Source organism: Drosophila sulfurigaster, chromosome 2L, assembly GCF_023558435.1.
Source record: "Drosophila sulfurigaster albostrigata strain 15112-1811.04 chromosome 2L, ASM2355843v2, whole genome shotgun sequence".
In the NCBI taxonomy this organism is placed as follows: domain Eukaryota; kingdom Metazoa; phylum Arthropoda; class Insecta; order Diptera; family Drosophilidae; genus Drosophila; species Drosophila sulfurigaster.
The window spans coordinates 5144264-5168138 of record NC_084881.1 but is presented as its reverse complement, the minus strand read 5'-3'; the positions used below and the strand labels follow the sequence as shown (position 1 = coordinate 5168138).

The 23875-nt window shown below is 38.1% G+C and overlaps 2 protein-coding genes across 6 annotated transcripts in view; one reads left to right on the top strand and one right to left on the bottom strand.

Moving 5' to 3' along the window:
* Nucleotides 1-23875, top strand: part of LOC133834941 (uncharacterized) — a 193232-nt gene that overhangs the window by 91630 nt on the left and 77727 nt on the right. Inside the window, 3 exon segments of the mRNA XM_062264732.1 lie at nucleotides 12325-12432; nucleotides 12743-12834; nucleotides 14346-14611. Of these exon segments, the coding sequence (XP_062120716.1) occupies nucleotides 12325-12432; nucleotides 12743-12834; nucleotides 14346-14611 (466 nt within the window).
* Nucleotides 15889-23875, bottom strand: part of LOC133834949 (uncharacterized) — a 45945-nt gene continuing 37958 nt past the window's right edge. For 3 of the 5 annotated variants that reach the window (XM_062264753.1, XM_062264744.1, XM_062264778.1), the window contains 3 exons: nucleotides 22002-22106; nucleotides 20217-20358; nucleotides 15889-16560 (listed from right to left, as the gene is read on the bottom strand). In XM_062264753.1, coding sequence (XP_062120737.1) covers nucleotides 15949-16560; nucleotides 20217-20358; nucleotides 22002-22106 — 859 coding nt within the window. In that variant the 3' untranslated portion in view covers nucleotides 15889-15948. Of the gene's footprint in view, nucleotides 16561-19592; nucleotides 20128-20216; nucleotides 20359-22001; nucleotides 22107-23875 lie in introns of those variants that run through there. The other 2 variants (XM_062264761.1, XM_062264770.1) reach the window with 2 other exon arrangements.

Below are 23875 nucleotides of genomic sequence, written 5' to 3'. Positions count from 1 at the left end.
GATCTGCATTAAAAAAAATTGAAAAATAATAACTAAAGGCGTTATTTTTGCATGCAAAGTCAAAAAATATTTTCAGTGTGTAAAGAGTTTCTTGACATACTGTATGTCAAACTCAATTGCTGAGGTTATTTTTTAAGAAAATGTCTTTGAGTGAAAAGGTAGAGAATTGCCTGAGGAAATGCAGCTGACTGAAGTTGCTGTTACTACCTTTCAATTGGCTTTTTTACTGTATGCAAAATTTTTTGCAAACCCTTTTGTTACGTTTTGTGATACCCTGTTTTGATTTGGATTTAAGCAAGTCGAGGTGTTTTTGTTTAATAGCACATAAAGATGTGGGTCAGTCATTTCATATTTTCATCTGTGTTGCAAACATTTAAAAATTTGTAATTGAAGAATTTAAAAAAGGATATCTCATCGTGAAAATTGTCTTGAATATATCGTTCTTATTTCTTTTCACTATTTTCATTGTTTTTTGCCCACTTTTTTGGCGCAAATGTGTTGGCAATGCCTTTCATTGTTTGGGGTTTTGGGGGTTTCGGTAATACTCTGGAGACCAGGAAACGAAACACAGCGAAATGAAAGTTATTTGGCAACAGCAACAGCAAAAGCAAAAAGCAAGAGCAACAACAGCGTCAGCCACTGGAACATTGCAAAATGTATGGCTCCCACTTGGTTTAGGCTGAAAGGCCCCAAACAGTTGTACCGTTTTGCCACCATCTGAATCTGTATTTGAATTTCAAGCGAAATACATAAACGGAAGCCGAACCGAAGCAGATCCCCTAAACCCCTTAGAGCCCCGAAACCCAGTCTGAAATAGAAAGCGAAGAGAAAGAAGAGCAAAGATTGATATGCAAACATTTAACAGTTTGCATGGTTAGATGCCCGTGATTTTGGGTGCGCGACTGTTGAGAGAGTCCACGATTGGCATTGCCATTGGCCCAGTTTATATGCATTGACCGGAACCGAAAGAAAACTCAATTTTGAAATCACCAACAGTCGACAGAAGTGAATGCGCGAAGAGCGAGCGAGGGAGCAGAATGAAGCATTCGACCAAAAGTTGTGAGGCGTAAAAGTTTTGGTGTGCTTAAATATGCGTGGCACCCGGACACAGGTGCACTTGCTCTGAGACCGCTCTCCCTGCGGCCCTCCTTCCTCTTCTCTCCCTCTCTCTGTCTCTCTGGCCACCACGTGTACAGTTCTCGGGCATGACTTATAAATGGCAGCACATGCGAGCAGCGGAGGAGCTAATGTGCGCCGAGTTGGCTAAAAGCAATATCATTTGTTTGGCATTGGCTACCATTTATGAAGGTTAAACTAATGCCGCTTGCGTGTGTATGTATGTGCCGACAATGCCTTAGAGATCCAAAGAGAATGACAGGAGTGAAGATTCAGGAGATAAGAGTGAGAGCACACAGACTGGAAAAGAAGTGTCTACCTAGGGAATGCTAATGCTCTCTGAGCACTGTACTCAACCTTGTCATAAAACTAATGAAACCTTCATCAAAAACATATTTAAAATCACACGAAAGTTAAGAAAACTGACAAAGTGACAAGTTGGCGCAAATTAAGATTTGCATTTATTTGAAGATAACATTTTTCACTCAAATTTAAATACATTAAAATATGCCTTACTCTAGCTTAAATCGTATTGTATTTTCTTATAGATAAGGTAGATTTGCTAGTTGGCTGAAATAAATGAATTTACATAAAAGAACAATGAGTTTGCCACCTCTTTTCCAGCCAATCCTCCCACTTTCCCCACCCCATTATTTTGAGTGTGGCGTGAATTTTCCTCAAGAAGGCGCCAGAACGTGAAGGCACTAACTCAATTAGCATAATAAACAAAACATGCTCTGGGGCGAATCGAAGAACTTTTTCAATTGCTTTTGTTAATTTGAATTTTAACGCCAGCAAATTTGACAATTTAAAGGCAATTAACAGCGCTTAGGACGACTGGCAATGATACAATAAAGGAACAAATAGAATAAAGACCGAGAAGGCGACAAGACAAATCAATTTAATACATTTGGGAGCTGGATTTATGAGCCTGATCAAAAAATAAACTGAGGCAACTCGAAAGCAATTTGCGCGGAAAATAAGGCAAACATGCAAGTGGCCTGGCCTACTTAGCATAATTAACATTAATTGGACAGCCCGAGGGCCAACACGCTGGCTGACTAATTGAATATTAATATTAATGTCAAAATGAAAGCGAAATGTGTTCGCGTTGTTGCCTAGAAATTTAATATAAAAGTGACAGCCTCCGATAGCCCAACGCGAGACAGCGGTGCCCCTTCATGAGAGACACGTAGCAGCTCCCTGGTAACTTCTGGTCTTAACTCGTAAGTTAATTACGAAGCCAAGGCAAATGAGGCACTGACTTGTCTTCCACTCTACGTGGCTAAGATAAACAAAACAAGAGCAACTCAAGCTGGCATCGCGTCGTCAAGTATCTGAAGTTCCTCTTAAAGCCCCTACAACTGTTACCAGTCGGCAGACTGTAACCTACCTCTCCGAACTGAACACCTTCCCTCTCTCTTCCCGCATCATTGTTTCCATGTGTGCCATCAGTGCTTGTCGCACAATTTTTCATTGCATTTTTATGATGCTCGTCCTTTGCGTGTTTTGTTTAATAATTGTGCGAAAAAATGCATAACGTTTTAAAAATGTCAAATGATAAGAGCTGCTAGAAAGAAAGGGGACCACAGAGCGTATACTTGACAGACTTTCTTTCCTTTCGTTATTTTATTAATTTAATTTTTACTACCTCGCTTATTTAGCGTTTGCCTCTAAACTTTTAATGAGCGATATCATATGGAGAAAGATGAAGCTTTCTGATATATGGATGAATATATTTAATATGAATATATTTATATATTATATATCTAAACTGAAATGAATACGTAGAATTTTTCATTAAATACATTGAACAGATTTGATGCTGAGTTTTCATAGCAACCACTAATTGTATTTTATTTCGATTTTGTTTTTGTTTTCTTGTATTTAATTTAAGAATCGTCCTGTAGCTATTGACACTGCGATGCAATTAAAATTTTTTTTTTTATTGCCACCTCATTACAAGTGGTTGCCAGCAGAGTTCATTTTATTGCTAATAAAGTTAGCTTAAAATATTTAAAATGCCTGCGGGGCTAACTGGCTTCCTTACAGCTCTAGCTCCTTGGCTGTCGTCGATCTGCTTTCATTCCTTTGGCAATTCAGAAGTATCCACAAGGACAATAAACAATAAGCAATAAACAATTGACCAGCCATTGGTTGTTGGCATTGCGTTTTAATTTTCAATTGCTGTTACTGCTGCTATTGCTTTAGCGTCTGCTACAAAAAATAAAGCAGGAAAATAACATCAAAAATATCATATCAACAAAAGCAATTTGTTTTACACATTTGTTTGTTAGCACTGCCGATTGAGAATATGCATGCATCAGTTTTTCGGTTTGCATAAATCTGTTGCACTTCACCGCAAAAGTTCCATTCAGCTGCAAACAATTTATGTTTAAATATTTTGTATGGTTTTCAACCCATTTGACTCACGCTCCCTTTTAATACTCTACGAAAAAGTGAAATGAATGTTGCAAATGAAATGGAATAACATAATCTAATAAGTTCTTACTTAAGCACACTACCATTCTTCCATAAAATTTTAGTTTCATTGAAACAAACAAATCAGTTAACGTTAATTTTGCAATAGACTATATGCTGGGTAAAAATATATTTGAAAATTCAGTGAAGGGTATACTACAGTCGTTTTAAGGGATTTCTCTTTTAGTTTGGCTTTTTTGTTAAGAGTTCTCTGTGCGTGTCTGTATTTTTAAGAAGAAATGTTTAATTGAAAAAGTTTTCGCTTTGAGGCGCAACAAAGAGGATTTCATATCGAACTGATGCGGGTTCTTTTCCAAGCCTTTTTTCTCCTTCAGTTCTCTGAGCGTTGCGTTAGTTGAAAGTGGAATTGAATATATTTTAAGGGTTTAAATTGGGAAAAGGATGCGTACTAATAGCCAATTTGATGAGAATAATTGAATAAAGACAAATGCTATGCTACGATTGCTTAATTTGTGTTTGTACCTTACTTACAAAGGAAGACTGATATAATTTTGTTTGTTACTTAAAAGGCTTCATATTTAAAAATCCATCTCGAGAGTGTTTTAAGATTCTGGTGTGTTATTTTCTCTAGAAACTTTAAACCTGCGATACTAAAATTAAAAAATTTAAGCAAATGAAGAACTAAGAATTTGCAATTCCTGAGAAATTCCAGTGATTCAACAAAAAAGATTGTCTTTTGTTATAGTTTTGATTCTTTTTACTTTGACCAATCACAGACTAATTTCGTTAACTTTCGAAGCTACATGCTCACAACAAACAAGAAAGAAAGATATAGTCGAGTATGCTCGACTGTGAGATGCCCGTTGTCCATTTTCAATAAAATCATAAATACCATACTGTATTTGATATATACGAAGATATTGTACTAGAGTACAAAATATACTATATGTCAAAATATACTAGTTGGCAACTGAGACCCTATTGCCCAAAAACTCCAATATTCTGCGTGCAAACAAAGCAAGTGATGTCGAAAAAGAATTATAACTCTCTCTATCTCTTATAGTCTCTTCGGCTGTTGACCCTAATAGAGAATATATGTATATTATCGGAGATGACTTTTTCTGCTTGTTAGATATATTTCCTGCAGGCACAATGTTATAATACCCTTGAATTTTATGAGCATAGAAACAACCAAGTGAATAAAATACTCCAAGCTTATACCCTGTAATAGAAGGCACTGGAATTGCGATAGCAATGAGTGGAATTTTATAGGATATACGCACGTGGATCCCGTCAAGCTGTCAATGGGGAACCTTGACAGTAGGTCAGCAATCAGTTGAGCAACATAAAACAACAACAAAAGAGAAAAACTAAAATTAGGCCACGTTCAAGCGGTGGCAAATTGTGTGTCACATGAGCAGAGCGGCCAACAGTGCGGAGGAGGTGTGGGAAGCTGGTGCAGCTTACGGCAATCCATGTGCAACGTGCTGCGTGCTGCGTGCTGCGTGCAGCATGTAGCGTGCAACGAGTGTTCGCCTCGGAGTTTTCGTATTTTTCGCATGTAATAACGCATGTAGCCGCTGCCGGGGCAAGTTGGGTAAACAGACCGACTGCGTTAAATGAGATCAGGTTCAGAGCAAGAGCAAACAGTGATACAGCGTGCCAGGGGGATGGTCGTTGATGTTGCTGTTGTTGTCGCTGTTGTCGTTGTAAGGATGGCAATGTTGTGGGCGTTGCATGTGCAATGAGTCGGTTGGCATCCACTTGGTGACTCGGTAACTCGGTGGCAACTGTGTCAGTGTCATTCGCATCTGGCTACCATTCGCCATTCACCATTCACCAGTCGCCAGTCACCCGTCATATGAGAATGCGTGTATTGTGTATTGTTTGCCTTGTCAAACATTGTCATTTATCCAAAGTTGAGGAGGTGGCAGCTGAGGCACGAGCATGCTCTTAAAGTCGGAGGAGGTACAGGTCAAAGGGGATTCAAATAGCTGCAGGTGCTCTGCATATTGCAATTAAGTTTTGTTTGCCCAAAATTTTGACCTGATGTAGCTCCCTCTTCTTATTCCATCCATATCCATATCCATCTCCATCTTCGTTTGCATCTGCATCTGCATCTCACTTTCTGTCTCCATCTCTCCTTGCTCAATTAAAAGTTTGCCCTCTGAACTCTTGTGGGAGTTTCATTTTTAATTTTCCTGTGTGCTTACTTTTGCCATATGTGGCTCATTCTTAGCTGCCAAGTTCCCTTTTGGGGCAAACAAAAAACGGAAAAAACTTACCTGAACTCGTTTGTCAGCCAAAAACTTTACAATTATAATTGGCTGCTGTTATTTTTGTATATTTTTATTTTGGTTGAGACTTCCACGTGTCTTTCCTGTCAGCAGAAACACTCACAACTTGTTTTTCACTGAGTTTCCAGCAATTTAATTTTCAAATTTTGTAATGGTGGTAAATTAATTTCTATATACAAAAGACAAAACCATAAAAATGCAAATTCAAATTTATTTTTTAACAACATTTTTACGATTGTCGAGCCATAAAAAAAAGAAGAAAAACCGTAGGAGCCGCAAGGCTACCGTAACAATCGGTAACAATTGCTATACTCGCTACCCCTTTTCGCACACACACACACACACCTACTCTCACACACTCATACACAGTTTTATGTGCACACCTATCCGCAGAAAAAAAGCCATCAAATTTAATGGCATTTAATTTGATTACATTAGGTGAATAGAAAAAGTAGTACAACAAAAACGAAAAATCTTTTATTTTTCAAGCTCTTTTTCAGAGCTGCTAAAATTTTATTTGTTCGTCAGTACACACATTGAAACCTAAACCAATTTGTTGTAATTTACCATTGCTTTTCCTTTCCCTGTTGCGTGCGTGTATGGTTCATTTTTTTTCGGAGCATGAGTTCTCTGCAGGATAAGGATTCACTTTTGTATACGAGTTTACAAAGAAAATCTATCTCTATGTTGTATAACAAATAATTTTCATTTGGTCTAATGGCGGATTGACCTTTGCGTTGATGAAGATCATTAAGGTTTAAAGTATATAATTATGGATCATATGGCTTATAATAGCCATTGCATATAATGTCTCTTCTTAAATTGCAGCAGATACATACTATTTATAATACATCTCCATCCAAATATAAATTATTTTGTGACCCAAGACCAAGACCCCTGTCGCCGTTTCAGCTTCTCGGGACATTTTATAATTGCATGCATCCATTTGAGATACAACTGGCTGCTTTTCATATTTTCTCAAACTCCTAGAATGCTTTTTGGCTGTTTGTCAAAAATTCAACTAACGAATCTCTGACATCCCCTCAAGCTAAACTGCACTACACCAAATTCTTTGTAGCTACAATTACATAATTGTGAATAAGTTGCAAAAATGAATTGGTTGAAATAGAAATTGAAGTTTTTCGACATCACGCCAACTTCTGCCTTCGTAAATCGAATATAATCGAATAGCAAGTGTAATTTAAGAACATATTATAATAACAGTTTTTTCGATTTCTGAATTTGTTAATCAGGTATATTTAGAACTCTACTCTGAATGTAACAATATAGCAATATACCAAATATAGTCCTCGGTATATTTTAGTATTTAGCGGTATATTAGTTTTTTATGTTTAAGAATAATTCCTCAGTGCTCTTATCCAAAGTGGGTAGCGAGTATCTCACAGTCGAGCACACTCGACTGTAGCATTCTTGATTTGAGTTAAATCTGTTCTCTCAGTGTACATTGAAATCAAAGCAGCCTTTCAGCATGTGTCTGCTTATTGTCGGTTAGTCATAAGTGCAACTCACTGAGAGAATGTTGGCTACTGTCGCAAGTTTCTTTCCTCGCATGAGGCAAGGCGCTATTGGCAGCCAGACAACTATGAATACACACAAATACATCCAAGGAGTTTGTATGTATGTGCATCATGAAAATTATTAGTTATTTCTGTCATAAGCAGAAGCCAGCAGAGCCAAGAGAAAGGTTTGGAGTCTCTGCTTTGCTGCTAAACAGTCAGCACTTAACTGTCAGCAGTTTTTGAGTGGCGGCCCATAAAATTGTAACAGCTTTTGGCACGCTGTTTTAATTGTTGAGCTGCATTTTTGAATTTAAATGAATTTAAATACGAAGACCAAAAACGATTGGGGTCGATATCATAATCAAAACAATGCCTTCTGAATTCTGCCTGCTGCTTTCCACGTGCCGCACATGTCGTATGCGCAATATATTTAATTTTTATTTACAAGAGAAGACTGCCTCCAGCTAACTACAAATAACAAAAAAAAAATTGAGCAAGAAAAGAATGCAAATTTTGGTGCGCCTAGTGAAAAAAAATTTAAATCGTTCGCTCAACAAAAAATGATCAAAAACAGGAAAAAAAATACCAAAAATATGCAGAAGTACTGCAACACATGGACAAACAGCTGCAGGTGATTTTCAACGAATCGTAAAAAATGCAAAAACCATTGAAAGAGATAGGACTTTGCATTTTGAAAAGCTTCTGTTCTCTTGATACCCTATCTTTCACTTCACTTCATACATACATATATTGCAAAGATATTTTAAAATATTTTTCAAGAGATTTTTAAATTTGTATTCCGTGTGAAGTTTGCATTTATTTTACAGAGTATAGACCAGTTGTTCTAAATTGATGGCTCACGAATGAGTTTTTTTTTACAACTTTTTCGATTCGACTATTTCGGTCAGCTGGTTTTGTTGGTCAGCAGACCAAACATGCGGCATTTGTTAGGGGCAAGCGCTTCCGTCACAGACGGCAGGACATGCAAGGTCCATGCGCAGGGAAGGACGAAGGGTCTTGTAATCGCAGTCGCAATAGCACCGCAGATGCCAGAGCACTGAACACCAGAGAGGCAATTAATTTCCGCTAGACAAAGGCACAATTACTTACATATATACTTGAGATGCACAACAACAACAAGCGAACAGCACTAGGTCAATGTGGGGAACCAACAATGGGCGTGTCCCGAGCTTATTCTATATTATATGGCTCATGTATGTACATATCATAGATACTGCTTACATATTTACTACTTACATACGTACATATGATAAATAGCTAAAGACAACAAAAGCCTCTGCTGCTTAAAGCAGTTCAAAGACAACGAAATGTGCTTTTAATTTATGACTAACCAGAAAAACGAAAAGAGCTTGCAAACACCTCTCGATCCCTCAATACGATTATCCAACAAGTGTTGCCTCGGCTTTTTCATGAGAATTTATTGGTTGTTGTACTGAATGCCCAACACGCATCAAGAATGCCCATTAAAGTCCAACAAATCCAAGTGAATGTTATTCTGCAACACAAAAGAAAAGCAAAAGTTTTTCCAAGTGTCTCCGAGTTCAGTACAGTTTTCCCAGTTTTTGTCGCACCCCTGGGCACGTTTTGATTTCGTTCTCTTCGTTAAAGTTTTAGGCGCAAACATAAAAAAAAACTGAGAAAAAGAAAGCGAAAAAGTTTCTTTTATTGCTTGTGGCCAACACGGCGTACGAGGGCTGCTATTTAAGTTTCTGGCCTAGGTCACTTTTAGCCATATTAGGACCAATTGGCTATTTCCCAAAGAAAGTTTGGACTTTTATCGATAAAAGCTCCATACAACTTTTTCATGTGCGACCACGTTTGATATCGATAAACGATTAATCTAAAACTTACCTCGGCAGAAAAATCGAATTAACTCGTTAACATTTTCGAGCAATAATTTTTCACAACTTTCGACTTGGATTATTACGACAAGAGTGCACCGATGAACTTAAGTCTTTATAACGCGATGAAGTGCCATCCTATAGCCCTGTGAAAAACTGATTTAATGGATTCTATCGTGGCCGATGCTCGCTGGAAGACGAAGGTTGTGAAGGTCGTCAAAAAACAGACGTTGTGCCAGAAAACATTGATGCCGTGCGTGAACTGATAATGCTAGATCGTCATGTGACATATCGTTAGATAGAGGCATCCTTTGACATTTCTTCCACCAGAATACATTCCATATTGCATAAACACCTGGTCAAAAAGTTGTTCTCAGCACCCGCACAATTTGGCAATTGCTCAAAAAGGCTTGTGTGGATTGGTTCAAAGAAATTTTGGAAAAATACATTCCCTGTGCTTCAAAAGACATTTATAAGATAGTCACAGGTGACGAATCATGGATCTATGGTTATGAGCCCAAAACAAAACAGCAATCGACCGTGTGGGTCTTTGAAGACGAGCCAAATCCAACGAACCTTGTTCGTGGAGGAAGCACTATTCAGCAAAGGGTCTCCTGTTTCTTCGGTAAAACTGGTCATGTGGCGACTGTTTCGCTTGAGCAATGTAGGACAGTCAATTCTGAGTGGTACACCATAATTTGTAAGCCTGAAGTCCTTGTAGAAATTCGAAAAACGAACAAGAAAAGATGGATCATTCCGCACCATGACAACGCGAACTCTCACACACCAGCTCAAACCCGCGCCTTTTTTTGTGGTCAAAACGTGGAATTCATGGGTCATCCGCCTTACAGCCCTGACTTGGCACCCAATGACTTCTTTTTATACCCGCACATCATCGAAAAAAGGCGTGGTCATCGATTTTCGATGTCAGAAGATGCTGTTAAAGCGTTCAAAAACCATGTTTTGGAGGTGCCTCAATCAGAGTGGAAAAAGTGCTTCGACAATTGATTTGAGGGGATTCGAAAGTATATAAATCTTGCTGGAGAATACTGTGACAAACAATAAATCCATTTTTTTTTATAAATATTCGCATTTTCATTATTAGGCCAGAAATATAAATAGCAACCCTCGTATACTTAACATGCATTCAATATTGACATATGCTACTATCAGCTAATGTATATTGCCTATGGCGTTAATAGCAGATCAATTAGTTTATGTTTTTTGTCGTTTTGATATCTGCAAACTTGTGTCCAACTCAACGGACAAACTAAATATTTAACATCAAATTGATGACAAGAGAGATACAACAATTATATGACTGCACATATGCCAATAGTCGCGGCAACTAGCGGGAGTTCTAATGAAATTGCTGTACATTTTTAGGCAGGCTTTAATTTCCCCAAAATTTCTTCTCGACAATTTCAAAATGTTTCTAAAAATTAATTTCTGTTGACATGTGTCAACGACGCATGGCACAAAACACAACAGCAATTGTGATTGTTTGGCGCTGAAAAACGAGCGACGGGGCTGCAGACAGACAAACAGACATTTAAATGGGGAGTGAAACAAATGGCAAAGGATACGCCATTATTCAACGCACAAATAGTAGGCGACCTTTTTATACCCTCTATTATTATTGAATACTAAATTTATAATTAAAATATACAAAATTGTACTTCGACGAGTTTTTTTTATGCATTCATATATATTTTAATATATAAACTTCTAATAATTACCAAATATTATTTACAATATTACTGAGCTGTTGAAGTCTGAGTCTAGTGCAGCATATCATGCAGTCGTTTATTCGCGCCGGCAATATTTTAACTTTATCGTTTTTTTTTTGTCATCTTTTGCTAAGCTCGGAGTCCCAATTAGATTGTCAACACGAATATTTTGTTAGCGTGAATTAATTTTTGTGATTTGAAACGCCGAAAAGCAATTTGCCGTCATGCTTCCCATTCTAATTGACATGATGGCAAAATCTAATTAAACTGTTTTCCCAGCTAAATGAAATATCATTTATTTTATAAATATTTATAATAAAAAAGTGATTGTGAATGTTGATATTTAATTTATTTGTCCTCTCTGTTTGTTTTGGTTAAAGTTAGCTTAAAGTGTCCTATTGTCTTTTGTCTTTTAATAACATTTTATGGGTAAAAGTTTGGACTCGATAAAGAGTCCTTAGCTTCTACACTGTCGTTTACATTAATGAGCAGACGTGAGCTCAAGCTCAAGGACTTCTCGGCCTCTAGTACTTGTTTGCTCTTAATTGAACTTAATAAGTGCGCAAAGAATTCTCAAGGCCTCATTTTTGTCCACCCATATTTTTTCCTCTACGCGTGTGAGTGTTCGTGTTTGTCTGGCATATCCTTGACGCCAAGTTATTTAAATTATTGCCTTGGGTTAAGTGTTTGACCTTAACATTTAGTTCAAATGATGTTTTTCAGCAAATATAAAAAACTCGTCTTAAACACGTACCACAACGCTCTCCCTTCCGTAAATTTGTAAGCCGTCATGTGTACACAGATACTTCAAAAAAGTTAGCACTACCATACATAATTGATAATAATCCATTGGTATTTCAATCGAGGTTCGGTAATTCAATAATTCAATAATTCAAAAAACCATCATCAAAACAAGTAACAAACCTAATTCGAGTATGCTCGGCTGTGTTACACCCGTTACCTACTGTGAACTTTAATTATACCAAATAAATATACCACAATAACACTAAAAATATACCATGGCTATATCATATTTATATGTACTTTATAGGGTCGAAGATGGATTCTTCTGCCTGTTATATACATTTCCTGCAGACACAAAGTTATAATACGCTTCTTCCCCATGGGTAGCGGTTATAAATTATTACAATTGATAACATTGTGTAAAATAACAAGAAAAATATTTTTAGAAATTTGATGCCAAATAAAATAAGATATCCTGTTCTGACAACTACTGCAGGATCTTGTCTCTTACAGCTGACAGTTTATATATATAAACTTAGGAAATATAAAAATAAACATCACTAGCAAAGTACTAATGAATCACATTCTAATCTTCTTTTTCATCTCACTGCAGCTCTTATGGATGCGCCTGTTTCCCTGGTTTCAGTGGCAGCGACTGTGGTCATGGTCCACTATGTACGGATGCGCATACGAACATTTGCCAAAACGGCGGCACTTGCAAGTAAGTTGAGTCATCAAAATAATACGCAACCTCAGTTGGCCAGAGCCTGCAGTGTAAAGCTTAATGAGCTTCAAGATGCACAGATTGCTGAAATAAAGAATAATAGACTGCAATATAAATAATAAGATAAACTTTTCAAATTTTAATTACAACTTTCAAAACTACTTAAGACTTCATGGCACATATGTATACATAAATATGTATATATACAGAATTTAAAAGAAATTCTCAAGAACAACAAATAGTTATTTGAAAAGCAGATAAAGTTCAATCGATTCTGGTGAATAAATTAATTTTATTTGATTTACAGGCACATCGGCGATGCGGCCATAACGTGCCACTGTCCTAAAGGTTATAAGGGCACCAAATGTGAAATACCAGAAATCAACGAGTCGACCCAGGGTAAGTGAGCCCCATAGAAAGGGAATAAATTTAATCGGACATTACAAGCAATAAGGAATGCAAACGGAGCATGTGCATCTGAAAAACATCAATTCAATGGGGAGGAGAGCAAAAGAGATAGGTGAAGACGCAGACAGAGAGACAGACAGAGTGAAAGAAACAACGAACTGAAAATGCAAAACGCAAAAAAATGGAGGAAAACGAAAACGAAGCTCGGCAAGCAAATTTAATTAAGGAAATAATTAAGCATTGAAAATGCACTCGATGCCCGCTGAGAGGCATGCAACACACAAAGTGTTCTGTAAAGGGACTGAGCGATAGGGTTGATGAGCATACCGAGGATGGGTTGAGGCAGGACACGGCATGACCGGGGTATTGTCAAGTGCAGACTTTGTCGCGTCATTTAACCGGCAAGTGGAAAGGTTGTCACTGGGCGGACTGGCACGCCCAATGTTGACTTTGTTGTTGTTGCTGCAGCGCCAGCAAAGTCTGCAACTGTTGCGAGCGCGCCAAACCCACAACAATGACAACAAGTGACAGGCAACAATGAGTAAAACTCGAGCAAATATTGCAACAGCACTGCATGCTCTGAGTCGCAAACAAATTCACTTACTTGAAGCTTTCATGAAAATATCAATTCGAAATCGTACCTAATAAATCGCCTGCTTCTTAGAATATCAGTAGTTGATTAAATTATCCATTAACTGCGTCTGCAGCATTCTAACTCATTTAAATTTCAGCCTGAAGGTATGCAATCACATTATGAATATGTGTGGTGCTATTTACACATATCTGTCCAAAAGTATGCAACAATTATTTCTTGTTTATCATCAAGATAATTGATGTGAATGAAACTACCGAATTTGTTATTGAATAGACTTCATAGTGTGGCGATAGGAAGTTATTTTAATAAATGATGAGCAGACATTTTGATAGCATGCAATAAGCAAAAATCTTCTTACACAATGTTCTGCTGTAAGAACAATAATCCGTCCCTTGCCCAGGTGAGCTCTCCGCAGAATGACAATGTCATCGAATTTGACATTCGCTTTTGCTCTGCTTGCCAAGGGTCAGGTGGGAAATGCATAGCAAATGTAGGTCACGAGCGAAATGCTGCCGGACGAGGGTTATTTTTTTTTTGCGTATGTTTCGCACTCTCCTTAAACATTTCAAACATTTTTCGTGCGCTGTAATGTCTCTTATTGCATTTTAAGAGTCCTCGAAGCGCTTTGTCGAAAGTCTTTAACTGCTTGTGTGGCTAAGGCTGCGGCACTATGTCAATGCAGTTTAGTCCTCTCACCCTATTTTTCTCACCCTGGCAACAAGCATTATTAAATTATTCCTCATCGTTGACCCTATTCGACCGTATGGAAAATATTTTTGTGCGTAAATGCTTGAATTCCATAAAACCTAAGCTATCTGCTCTTTAATAATAGACCGTCATTTACTTTGACGTCTTACTTTAGTGATAAACGCAAAGTTACCTTACATAATCGGTTTGTATTTCGCAGGATGCATTGGTAATGCCAGCGCCAATAATTGCCATCGTGCATGCGAATTTGACATCAACGGCGCCAGCAGCTTCATCTCCAGCACCAGCAGCAGCTCCGGATCCAATTCGAACGCAAATTCCGGTTACTTTAATCTGAAAAGCAATCGCAATGCGGCACGTAGTGGCAAGACGCGCTACGAGGTGACCATGCGACTGGGCGCCAATCTGACCGGATACTATCGCAATTCGGAGCGCGAACAATTGTCTGACGTCATGGAGCGACAGGTGAGTGGGTTAAAAAAAGCATTCAGATCAATATTATGGCGGGCACTTTTGAAGACCTGATTAGCTTGTACTATATACTGCTGAACTCCTTCTCGTTCCGGAATGGTCCATCAACTAAGCGGACTTCGAGTACGTGACTCACATGCATATTCTTAAAAGCAGCTAGGTAAGCTGCCTTTTCGGCAGTCCGACAGCCTTAGGAGATCTGTTGATACCCTGCAGTCAGAGAGTGCTTAGTATATACATGACTTTTATTTATATATGGAAATAAGGGTCGTTGTCCCATTCATCTGTGCTTTAATCAGTAGCATTTTCAGAGCAACAAAGATAGTCTCAACTGACATACATTCTATTAATTTTAATTAACGGTCACTAGCAATTAAATGGCAGGTACTTTTGTTGTGCGCCTACAAGTCAACCAATTTATTCGTCATCATTCCCCGACAACCGCAATGGTCAGACAACTTGAAGCAGCTAGGTCATTATGTGCAATCCCTGTCCCTGACAGCCGGCCAGTTTGTGTCTGAGTCTCTGATGATGACAGCGATACAGACACCAGCCACACAAAAATTGTCGTCCGTCAACGTTGAGTGGCCCTCTTTTGGGCGCCTCTCTCAAGTCCTTCTATTGCTCCTCTAAATTATTAAGTGTTACAGTACCAGCCATTTGACATTTGTTGACCAGGCTTCCCCGACACTTACCACTTGCCCCTTGCGAGGTTTAAAATTTACTCGTGGGTCACAACATTATATGAATTTGATAATGAAATTCCGTGAGTGATTCTTGGTTTCAGTTGGATGTGCTTACTATTTGCTATTTAATATTAAGCTTTGCTCACCAATATGAACTGCAAGTGCTTAAAGCTGTCTAATAATTGTAGTCGACATTGTCAGGTGAATAGTAGAAAAAGGAATTAAATAGGAAATAGTTTAACTCATCAACTTTTTCTACCAATTACACATAGGCTAAAAGAAAATGAATAAAGCAGGCAAAACGAGGCATTTCCGATCCTACAAAAAATATATATTTTTTATCAGCGTCATTTTCATAAGAAACACTCGATTATTGAGGCACGCAGATCAAGTTTGTTTCCGCAAATCGAAAAAAGCCAAACACAATTTTGAAGATAAACCCATTTTTGATATATTGAGCAAAAAACGGCTTTTTCACTCGGGTCCTGCTGCTATGGCTACCAAATATAGCTTTCGATTTATTTTTGCATTTTTCGGTATATTTTTATACTATAGTGTTTTTTTAATGGGTAACGGTTATATCACTTTCGAGAGTGACTGCAATTACAGGCATATACAAATGATGCTAGTATAATTTTTTGTCAATCAACCCACATAGTTCTGTGTAAGATTGAGCTGATCCTCCGGAACAGGGCCTGACCCGGCTAAAGGAACATTGGCGGCCTGGCTGATGCTGTGCAGTACATTTCTGACCGCACCCGGAGTACGCTCGAGCGAAGCCGTCCACGGATTGTGCGTCAGCTGCTGGGCATTGTTGGCGGTCGGGCTGCCAGCGCTGCTTTCCATAATGGTGGGCATGTTGCTGTGCGAGTGCTGTGCTCCCATTGCAGCCTGCATATCGCTGCACTCCTGCAACTGGGTGGAGTTGCCACCCGAATAGTCTCTGGCATCGCCTCGCTTAAAACTGTGCACTGAGCGGGAAAGCGGACGCCAGCGGTTCAGTTTCTTTGACGGTATACGTTGCACGGGCGGTGTTCGGCTGCCGGCTTCTAGATTTGCGGTGGCTTTACTGTTGCCACCGCTTTGCTGCTCCAGCAGGCTGGTCACTATCTTGTCCAAAGCCTTTAGGTCCACATTCAACTGCGAGTTGGGTATAGAGTTCATACGACTGCCCGCTAAGCTGCTCGAATTCGTGTGCAACGGATCCTCGACATGACGCTTATTCAGCCCGGCTATCTTTGCAAGGCGTTCGGTAAGCTGTGAATGGAAAAATGGGTAGAGCAAAAGAATAAGACTCTAAAGAAAGTAATTATAAATAAGTAAACAAAAGTTATGTTGAAGAGCAAGCACTTCAGGAACACTTTGGTGATGCAGCGAGATATTTGGTCGTGTGCTGCAATTGCCATAGTTACAATTAAACGGCAATCTAACAGAAAAATGGGCTCAGTCATTGGGAGATTTGAGAAAAACTTACAACAGACACAAGGACAGCATTTCGTGGGCTGTTTCGAGGGCTGTTTCGAGGGCTGTGGCATCCACCACAAGGATTAACAATGTTGGGTTGTAGTTGGACGCAAAAGCAATATATTTTTCGGCATCTGCCAGGGTTGCCACCGTTCGCCATTGCCCGTTCTACAGTGCACGTTCGGCGTTGGCAGTGTGCGACTTTAATTGATGTTTCATTTCCGTTGCAAAGTGCTTCCGCTTTCCTGTGCTCAACATCCGCCGACGCGATGCGACGTTTGTTTTGGGCTCGCTGCTTCTCCTGAGTGGAAAGCTTGCAAAGGCTCAGAGTTGGCGAGCAACTGGCCAACTCAACAATCCTGCAACCTGGCAACCCATACACTAGTAATTGAGTATCAATGCGGTTTTAAGTGAAAAATGCTGAGCTCCCATCCCATCTATGGGCCACTCAATGGTTGGCCAACCATTTCCGTTTGTAATCTTTTGCCTTGATTTCGTATTTCTTTTTATTCCTCTCCGTCTCTATCTCTCTATCTCGCTCTTGCGCTTGCTGTCTCTGTCTTTTTCAATTGCCTGGTGCTCCGTCAAACGGGGTTAATTGAGTTTTAGTGGCCGCGACTCACTTTAAATAGATTACAAGCCATCCTCAATCCCTTTCTCTCCGTGTCTCCCTTTCTGGTTTCTCTAACTCTTGCCCTCTAACCACTTGACAAGTTTGTTTTACACTCTGTTTCGCCTCACGCCCTAAATATTTGAACCATGTCCTCTTTGTCAGTCTGTTTGTCTGAATGTCTGCCTATCTATCTGTCACTCGTTCAAGAGCCTTCTTATTCCGCTCTTCCCGCGATGTCAACTTTCATCTTTCTTTTTACCAAAACGAATTAATGTAAAAGTTGATTTGTGGCCATTGACGCTTGGCTGCCTAATCGCTTTTTCCCAGTAAGTTTTAATTGAAGGCATAATCCTTCTTCCTTACGCTGAACAGGAAATTAACAAAGTTCTTTTTTCCTTTTGCATTCCATCAGCATAGGCTTATGGACTACCCGATTATGATTACATAGTTTTGACTTATTATTAATACGAGCTTTAATTTGACAAAGTTTATTCAACAATATCGAAGAATTCTTCGATATAAAGAATTGAACAGCGAACCCTTATAAGGTTTTGCACACTTTGTTGTACTCATTCACCATCTTTGTTAGGTCTAACCTCCATCAATTGTCGCTCAAACTTGAAGCGACAAGCTGAGAATTCAATCTTCGTATCGGAAATGAATGTTCTTTTTTCAGTCAATCTTCTTGAACTTGGGCACAATGAAGCTCTGCATTTGCTGCTTTTGTTTCTTGTTCGAGAGCGACGACTTCATCAGATTCTACCATAAATCTTGCGCAATTCTCAACTATAAAGTTGCAAGAGTGGTCGTGTTTTTGCGTCTCGCGACAAGGATGGAACCAAAACTGGTGCTGACCTTTTACTCCTTACTGTGCTCTGTGCTGCGCCGTACTTCGCATTGATTTATGACCAACCGACTTGCTTTATTATCCTTGCGTGTGTCCTTGTTGTGTCTGTCGCCATCGTCGTCGTTGTCGACAGCGACAGCTTTTGCCTGTCGCTGTGCATCGCGAGTAGTTCTTACTAGCGACTCCTGCTGCGCTTATCAACAACAAATGATTGAGGTCACTTCTTAATGTATGTACCATCTCTTTCTCTCTCTCTCTCTCTCGCTCGCTCTCGTCTTCTCCGACTGTATGTTAATGCGTTTCTCTCTCTTTTTCTTCCAAAAATACTCGTAATTGGGGGTAATTTCGTTTAAATGCTGCCTTCCCCCGGGAATTGTGTTCATAGCCACGACAGAAGTCTTGACAAATGCGATTAGCGAACATTTATTGTTATTTTAACTGTTTCGTGTTGTCTCCATCTCTACATTTCTCACTTTCTTCTTGCCGCCCTCGATGACAGATTTTAGAACAAATAATTACAACGTTAATAGGTGTTCTCGAATCTCAGATCTATTTGCCACATAAGCTGCATATTTGATTTAATAATTAATGGATTAAATAAATAATAAATCTCTTATTCCAACTTGTTAAACAACTTCATGTCGTCTCCATAAGGTATTAACAAGCAGTATATTACTATTTATACTGACGAAATCACTCCTGGTATTCAATCAGAGATTTGTGAAAGATTTGGTCATCCTCCTGCCTTACTTGCCAGTGGCCAGGTCAGGAAAATGTGATTAGAAATCCGAATGTGCCGATAAGAGACCATCTTCAACGGTTCATACAACACCATATACTAATGTACCAAATTAGCACTACGCCAGTAATTGCGGACAAGAACATCAACCTTTGGTCATAGAAGGTGGACGAAGAGTAATATTACACACTAGGCACAACTAGAGATAAAAGAAGGATTATCAATATAATTGTTGCCTGACGTAATGCTCAACAAATCTGGCTGCCATTATGATTGATTTCCACGCCTATCGTACACTTATGTAACTATCCGCAATTATAGTTAACATTGTTTTGGTATTATTCATAATTTAAACGAATGCGCAATAGCATTCGATATTTAATAGTACATATATTTTGTTAAGCCACAAAAATTAGCCAATAAACAGAAATTATACGCTTTCAATGCAAAACAAAAAACTTGAATTTGCAATTATGTTAACTTGGATATTATTATAATTATAAATATTATCAAATTTCATACAATGAAAAGGTTTGAAATGAATATTTGAGAATAATGCAAGATAATATGCACATGGCCTTGCTTGATACGTTCCATCAAGTAAAGAATAAAGACAAGCAACAGCTGGTTAAATAAAGCAACAAATTTAAACATATCTCGCAAATGATTTATTAATCTTTTGCTGTCAATTTTCTAGTTGCAAATTCTTTTTGCGTAATTAAAAAAGAAACACCTTTGTCAATACGCAAAATCTAAGGCCAATTTTTGGTTAGTTTCTTCGCTATAAAAACGCCGACAACTCGTTGGAAAACTATCAGTCAACCGAAGTGATCAACATGAGAAGTGAAACGATTATATTAGGGTGTATCCTCTTGGTTCTATGCGTGATCTACATGCCCCAGAGTGAAGCCACCAGCACAACAACAGAGGCTTCGACTTCGACCACCACGACCACAGCATCCTCATCTTCTAGCAGTAGTTCCAGTAGCAGCCATAAAGTGAGGCACACACGCCACTGGAGAAGAAAAGTTATGGGTGGAGGCCGCAGGAAAAACAGCTCCAGCTCAAGTAGCAGCAGCAGCAGCAGCTCCAGCTCCAGCTCTTCTACTCTGAACAAAAATCAAACCAGGAGGCGTTGGAGGACCAGATATGGCTAAACAACTTTATGAATAATCGCAGCAGTAGAAATCAAATATATATAAATATGACAGTCACCTTCAGTTTGTCTATTCCTACAATAAAAGACTTACCTCACCAGCTGCATTGCTTGAATAACTCATTCGTTTGACCTTCTTAAACGTTGTATCACTTTCCGCTTGCGCCAGGGCTCTTTCTAGAGCTGAATCCATTTTGGCATTACGTGCCTCATCCAGGCCGTGATAGTTCACTCCACTGTCGGATTAAAGCAGATATACAAATTTAGAAAGCGGATACTTAACAAGCGATTAAAATATTATGTGAAAATACAGTTGAAGGTAATTTTTATATCCGCTACTTATAGTGTAGAAGGCTATTATAACTTGTTCCTATATGTAACAGGCCGATTTTGGCATCTTCGACTCGATCAGCATGCATTACTTCACTGATATACCAAAAATGGCATTGGGTATATTTTTAGTATTTTAGGGGTGTACTATTTAGTAAATCTTAAGAATAATACCGCACTGCTTTTCTTTTATTCGAAATGGCTGGTCGCTTTCTTACTTATTATTCTTATATTTATCAAATATATTATTAAATTAAATAAAATTTTTAAATATTATATCAATATAAAGTAAAATATTAACGATAAATTGGATTCAAATGCGATTTAACATTATGACACATAATTATCCTGTTAAATAACTTAGCCAAATATTAACAATTAAGAAAGCTACAGTCAAGAGTGTTCGACTGTGAGAGTGAAAAATATACCGGATTGTCAGTTAAAGCAACTAAGACCCCTCGTTATTTTTATCTGATCACAATAAAAATTAAAATTTAATTTAAAATTACGCTTATTATTTGAGTTTTGTCAATTTGTGAGAGAGTAAGTGGGCGTGACAAACATTTGAAACAAACTTGATCTACATGCAAAGATAACAAATGCTGTCGGAAAAATTACATCTCTATCTTTTATAGTTTTTGAGATCTAGGTGTTCATACAGATAGACCGAATCGACTGTGTACGCTAATCAAGAATATATATACTTTATAGGGTCGGAGATGCCGCCTTATGCCTGTTACATACACTTCCTGCCAGAGTTATAATACCCTTCTACCATATGGTTAGCGGGTATAAAATGGTTATTTACACTCAATATTTAGTGACTAAAAACTTGTATTTGCTGATAAATTCGTCACTGAGTTTCACGTTGAATTCTTTACTGAATTATGGTGAATCGTTTTATTTAACCAGTTTGTAGTTGTAGTTAAATAAATAGGCGTACTTACTTAACCTTCAAATAAAAATGCCTACAGATGTTTTGCTGACATATTTCTAACATATGACAATAAAAAAGAAAATTAAACAAAAATTGGGACAAAGTGCTTTGTGTTAAATAATTATTGTGGTTTGCTCACTTTTCATACAACTTGGATAAATATACATTAATTTGCAACACAATTTTGCAAGAGATTCTTTAAAATTCCTTAAACGCCAGTGTAAGTTGTCCCCCTTCCGCTTTTTGCCTTTTGATAATATTGTATTAATATCCCATGCCCGAATAAGATGGGAGGGCAAAATTACACAAGTATAAATACTTTTGATATTTACCTCTTGATATTTTTTTTTGAAGCATGTCTTTCGATGTGCTGACTCAGAATCAAGTCAAGATTGGGTACGAAGTAAATTGTGTTGCCCCATGGGAATGTCATGAACACTCACCCCCACCCACGCTCTCTTACCCTCATAAAGGAAGTGAGGGCGGATGAAAAGAAGAAACAGTTACACACATGCGCTCAATTACCGCAACAACAATAAACATCAATTGCAAAATTATAAATACAAAAGAACGGGAATATTGAAGTCATTTTCAGTCGGATGGAGAACTTACCCCATAAGCTTGTCACTAGCTCCAAGTCCACGTAAAGTCCCTCCACGATGGCGCATTGTGGATCGATTGGTCTTGCGGACAGTTCGTAGATCCGTTTCCCAAAATCTGTTGAGAGAAAACAGAGCATTAACCACAACCATATTCTGATAGCTAACATCTACATTAAAAACAAGTCCAATTTCTAAAATTAAAAACGTTCGTGTTAAAAATTCGTTATTGAAAAATCTATATAGTTTTTATCTAGTTTTGAGTGTTTTCATTCATAGTTCAGTTAATCTTCGTTGCAGTCTAAGGAGGAGGGTCTCTCGTAAGTCGAGTGCTTAACATACAATTGAATGCGCTAATTAAATAATAAAATGGTAAAATAATAAATAAATAGTAAAAAAAAAATATTTAATTTATTTTTTTTCATATTATAATAAACAATTTGTTCCTCTTATTAATAAGAACTTGGGTCCTATATAAAATGTTCTTAAAATCAAGATCTGTTGTCTATTTGTTCTTGACGCACTTTTTTATCCAAAATTCTTAATGCAAATTCTTAATTTAAGAGCTTTTTTATAGTGTAGGTATATTCAAAACAAACGATATTCTCTTGTCTAATTTGTTTGCTACGTAACAAATACCAGTTTCGTAGCGCACTCGAAAACCAATCGAAAACCAACATCTCTTTCAATGTTTCGCAATTGCTAGTGACCACAATCAATATTGCTGTGATAGCAAGAGAGTGTGCAATTGAAAAAATAACAGAATCTGTTGATAAAAAGCGGAGTAAACAAACTAACAACAAATAAATATGATATCATGCACTTTATGCTTATTGCCAGACCCGAATTGAAATCGAAATGGGAATGGGGAAACTGAAAAAACAACAAAATAATGCTCTCAGCCATATGGACAAAGAACGACGAGCCACGAGCACAAGAGTTGTCGCCCATCTATGGCATTTATTTGAGCAGAGCGTTGGCCCCTATCCAGTTAGATGGTTGCACACGACACGAATGCAGCAGGACAAACAGAAATATTGCATAAACAACTGTTAAATACGCAGATAAAAAGCAAAACAAATATGAGTTCACTAAACAGAAGCGTGAACTCGACTAGTAAATGCCGCATGAATATTCCTAGAGTAAACAACAATTTGAAAGCATAATTTTCAAACACTTTATTCTGTCATTATCTTTGACATTCAAAACAGTTAAATATGTCACAAATTCAATAAAGTGACATAAACCTTCAATTCAGTCAGTTTGACTCTCTTGTGTAATGTTTGTGATTACAGGATATATAAAGGGAGGTTAGGATTTTTTTGCTGTTGGGTGGGCGAGCGAGCGTGCGCTCGAGTTAATACGCAAAACTGTGCAAACTGTAGCAAAAATTGTAGCATATACATAATTCTGCTAGCAGTTTATGTCGCAAATGTTGACAAAGCTTTGAGGAAAAATTGTTTCGTGCTCGCTTCGAGTAATTTAATGCGCCACTTTATGAGATTGAAGGCCACGTAGACGAGACCAAAATATAGCAGCCATGAGCCAGCCTCCAAGTGGCGGCCATTAACACAAGCACACACACGCAGAGATAGAAGAAGAGGATTGAAAAGAGAGGGGGTTGGGGGAACGAAGGAAGTGTGGCGTCTTGGCTATGGCTATTTATTATGGTAGGTCTCTGGCAATAAAACTCATTTATTTTCATTTAGAATGGACTCGACCACTCGGCGCATGAGTTATTTCTTATGAAATGCACGAAATAAGCCAGCCAGTTAATTGTGCGATTTGTCAACTTTTACGCATGTTAACGTTTTAAGGTTTATTAAATGCTTCTAACACAATGAACCAACATGCTATTAAAAGTGAAAGTTAGTGCAACAAGGTCGC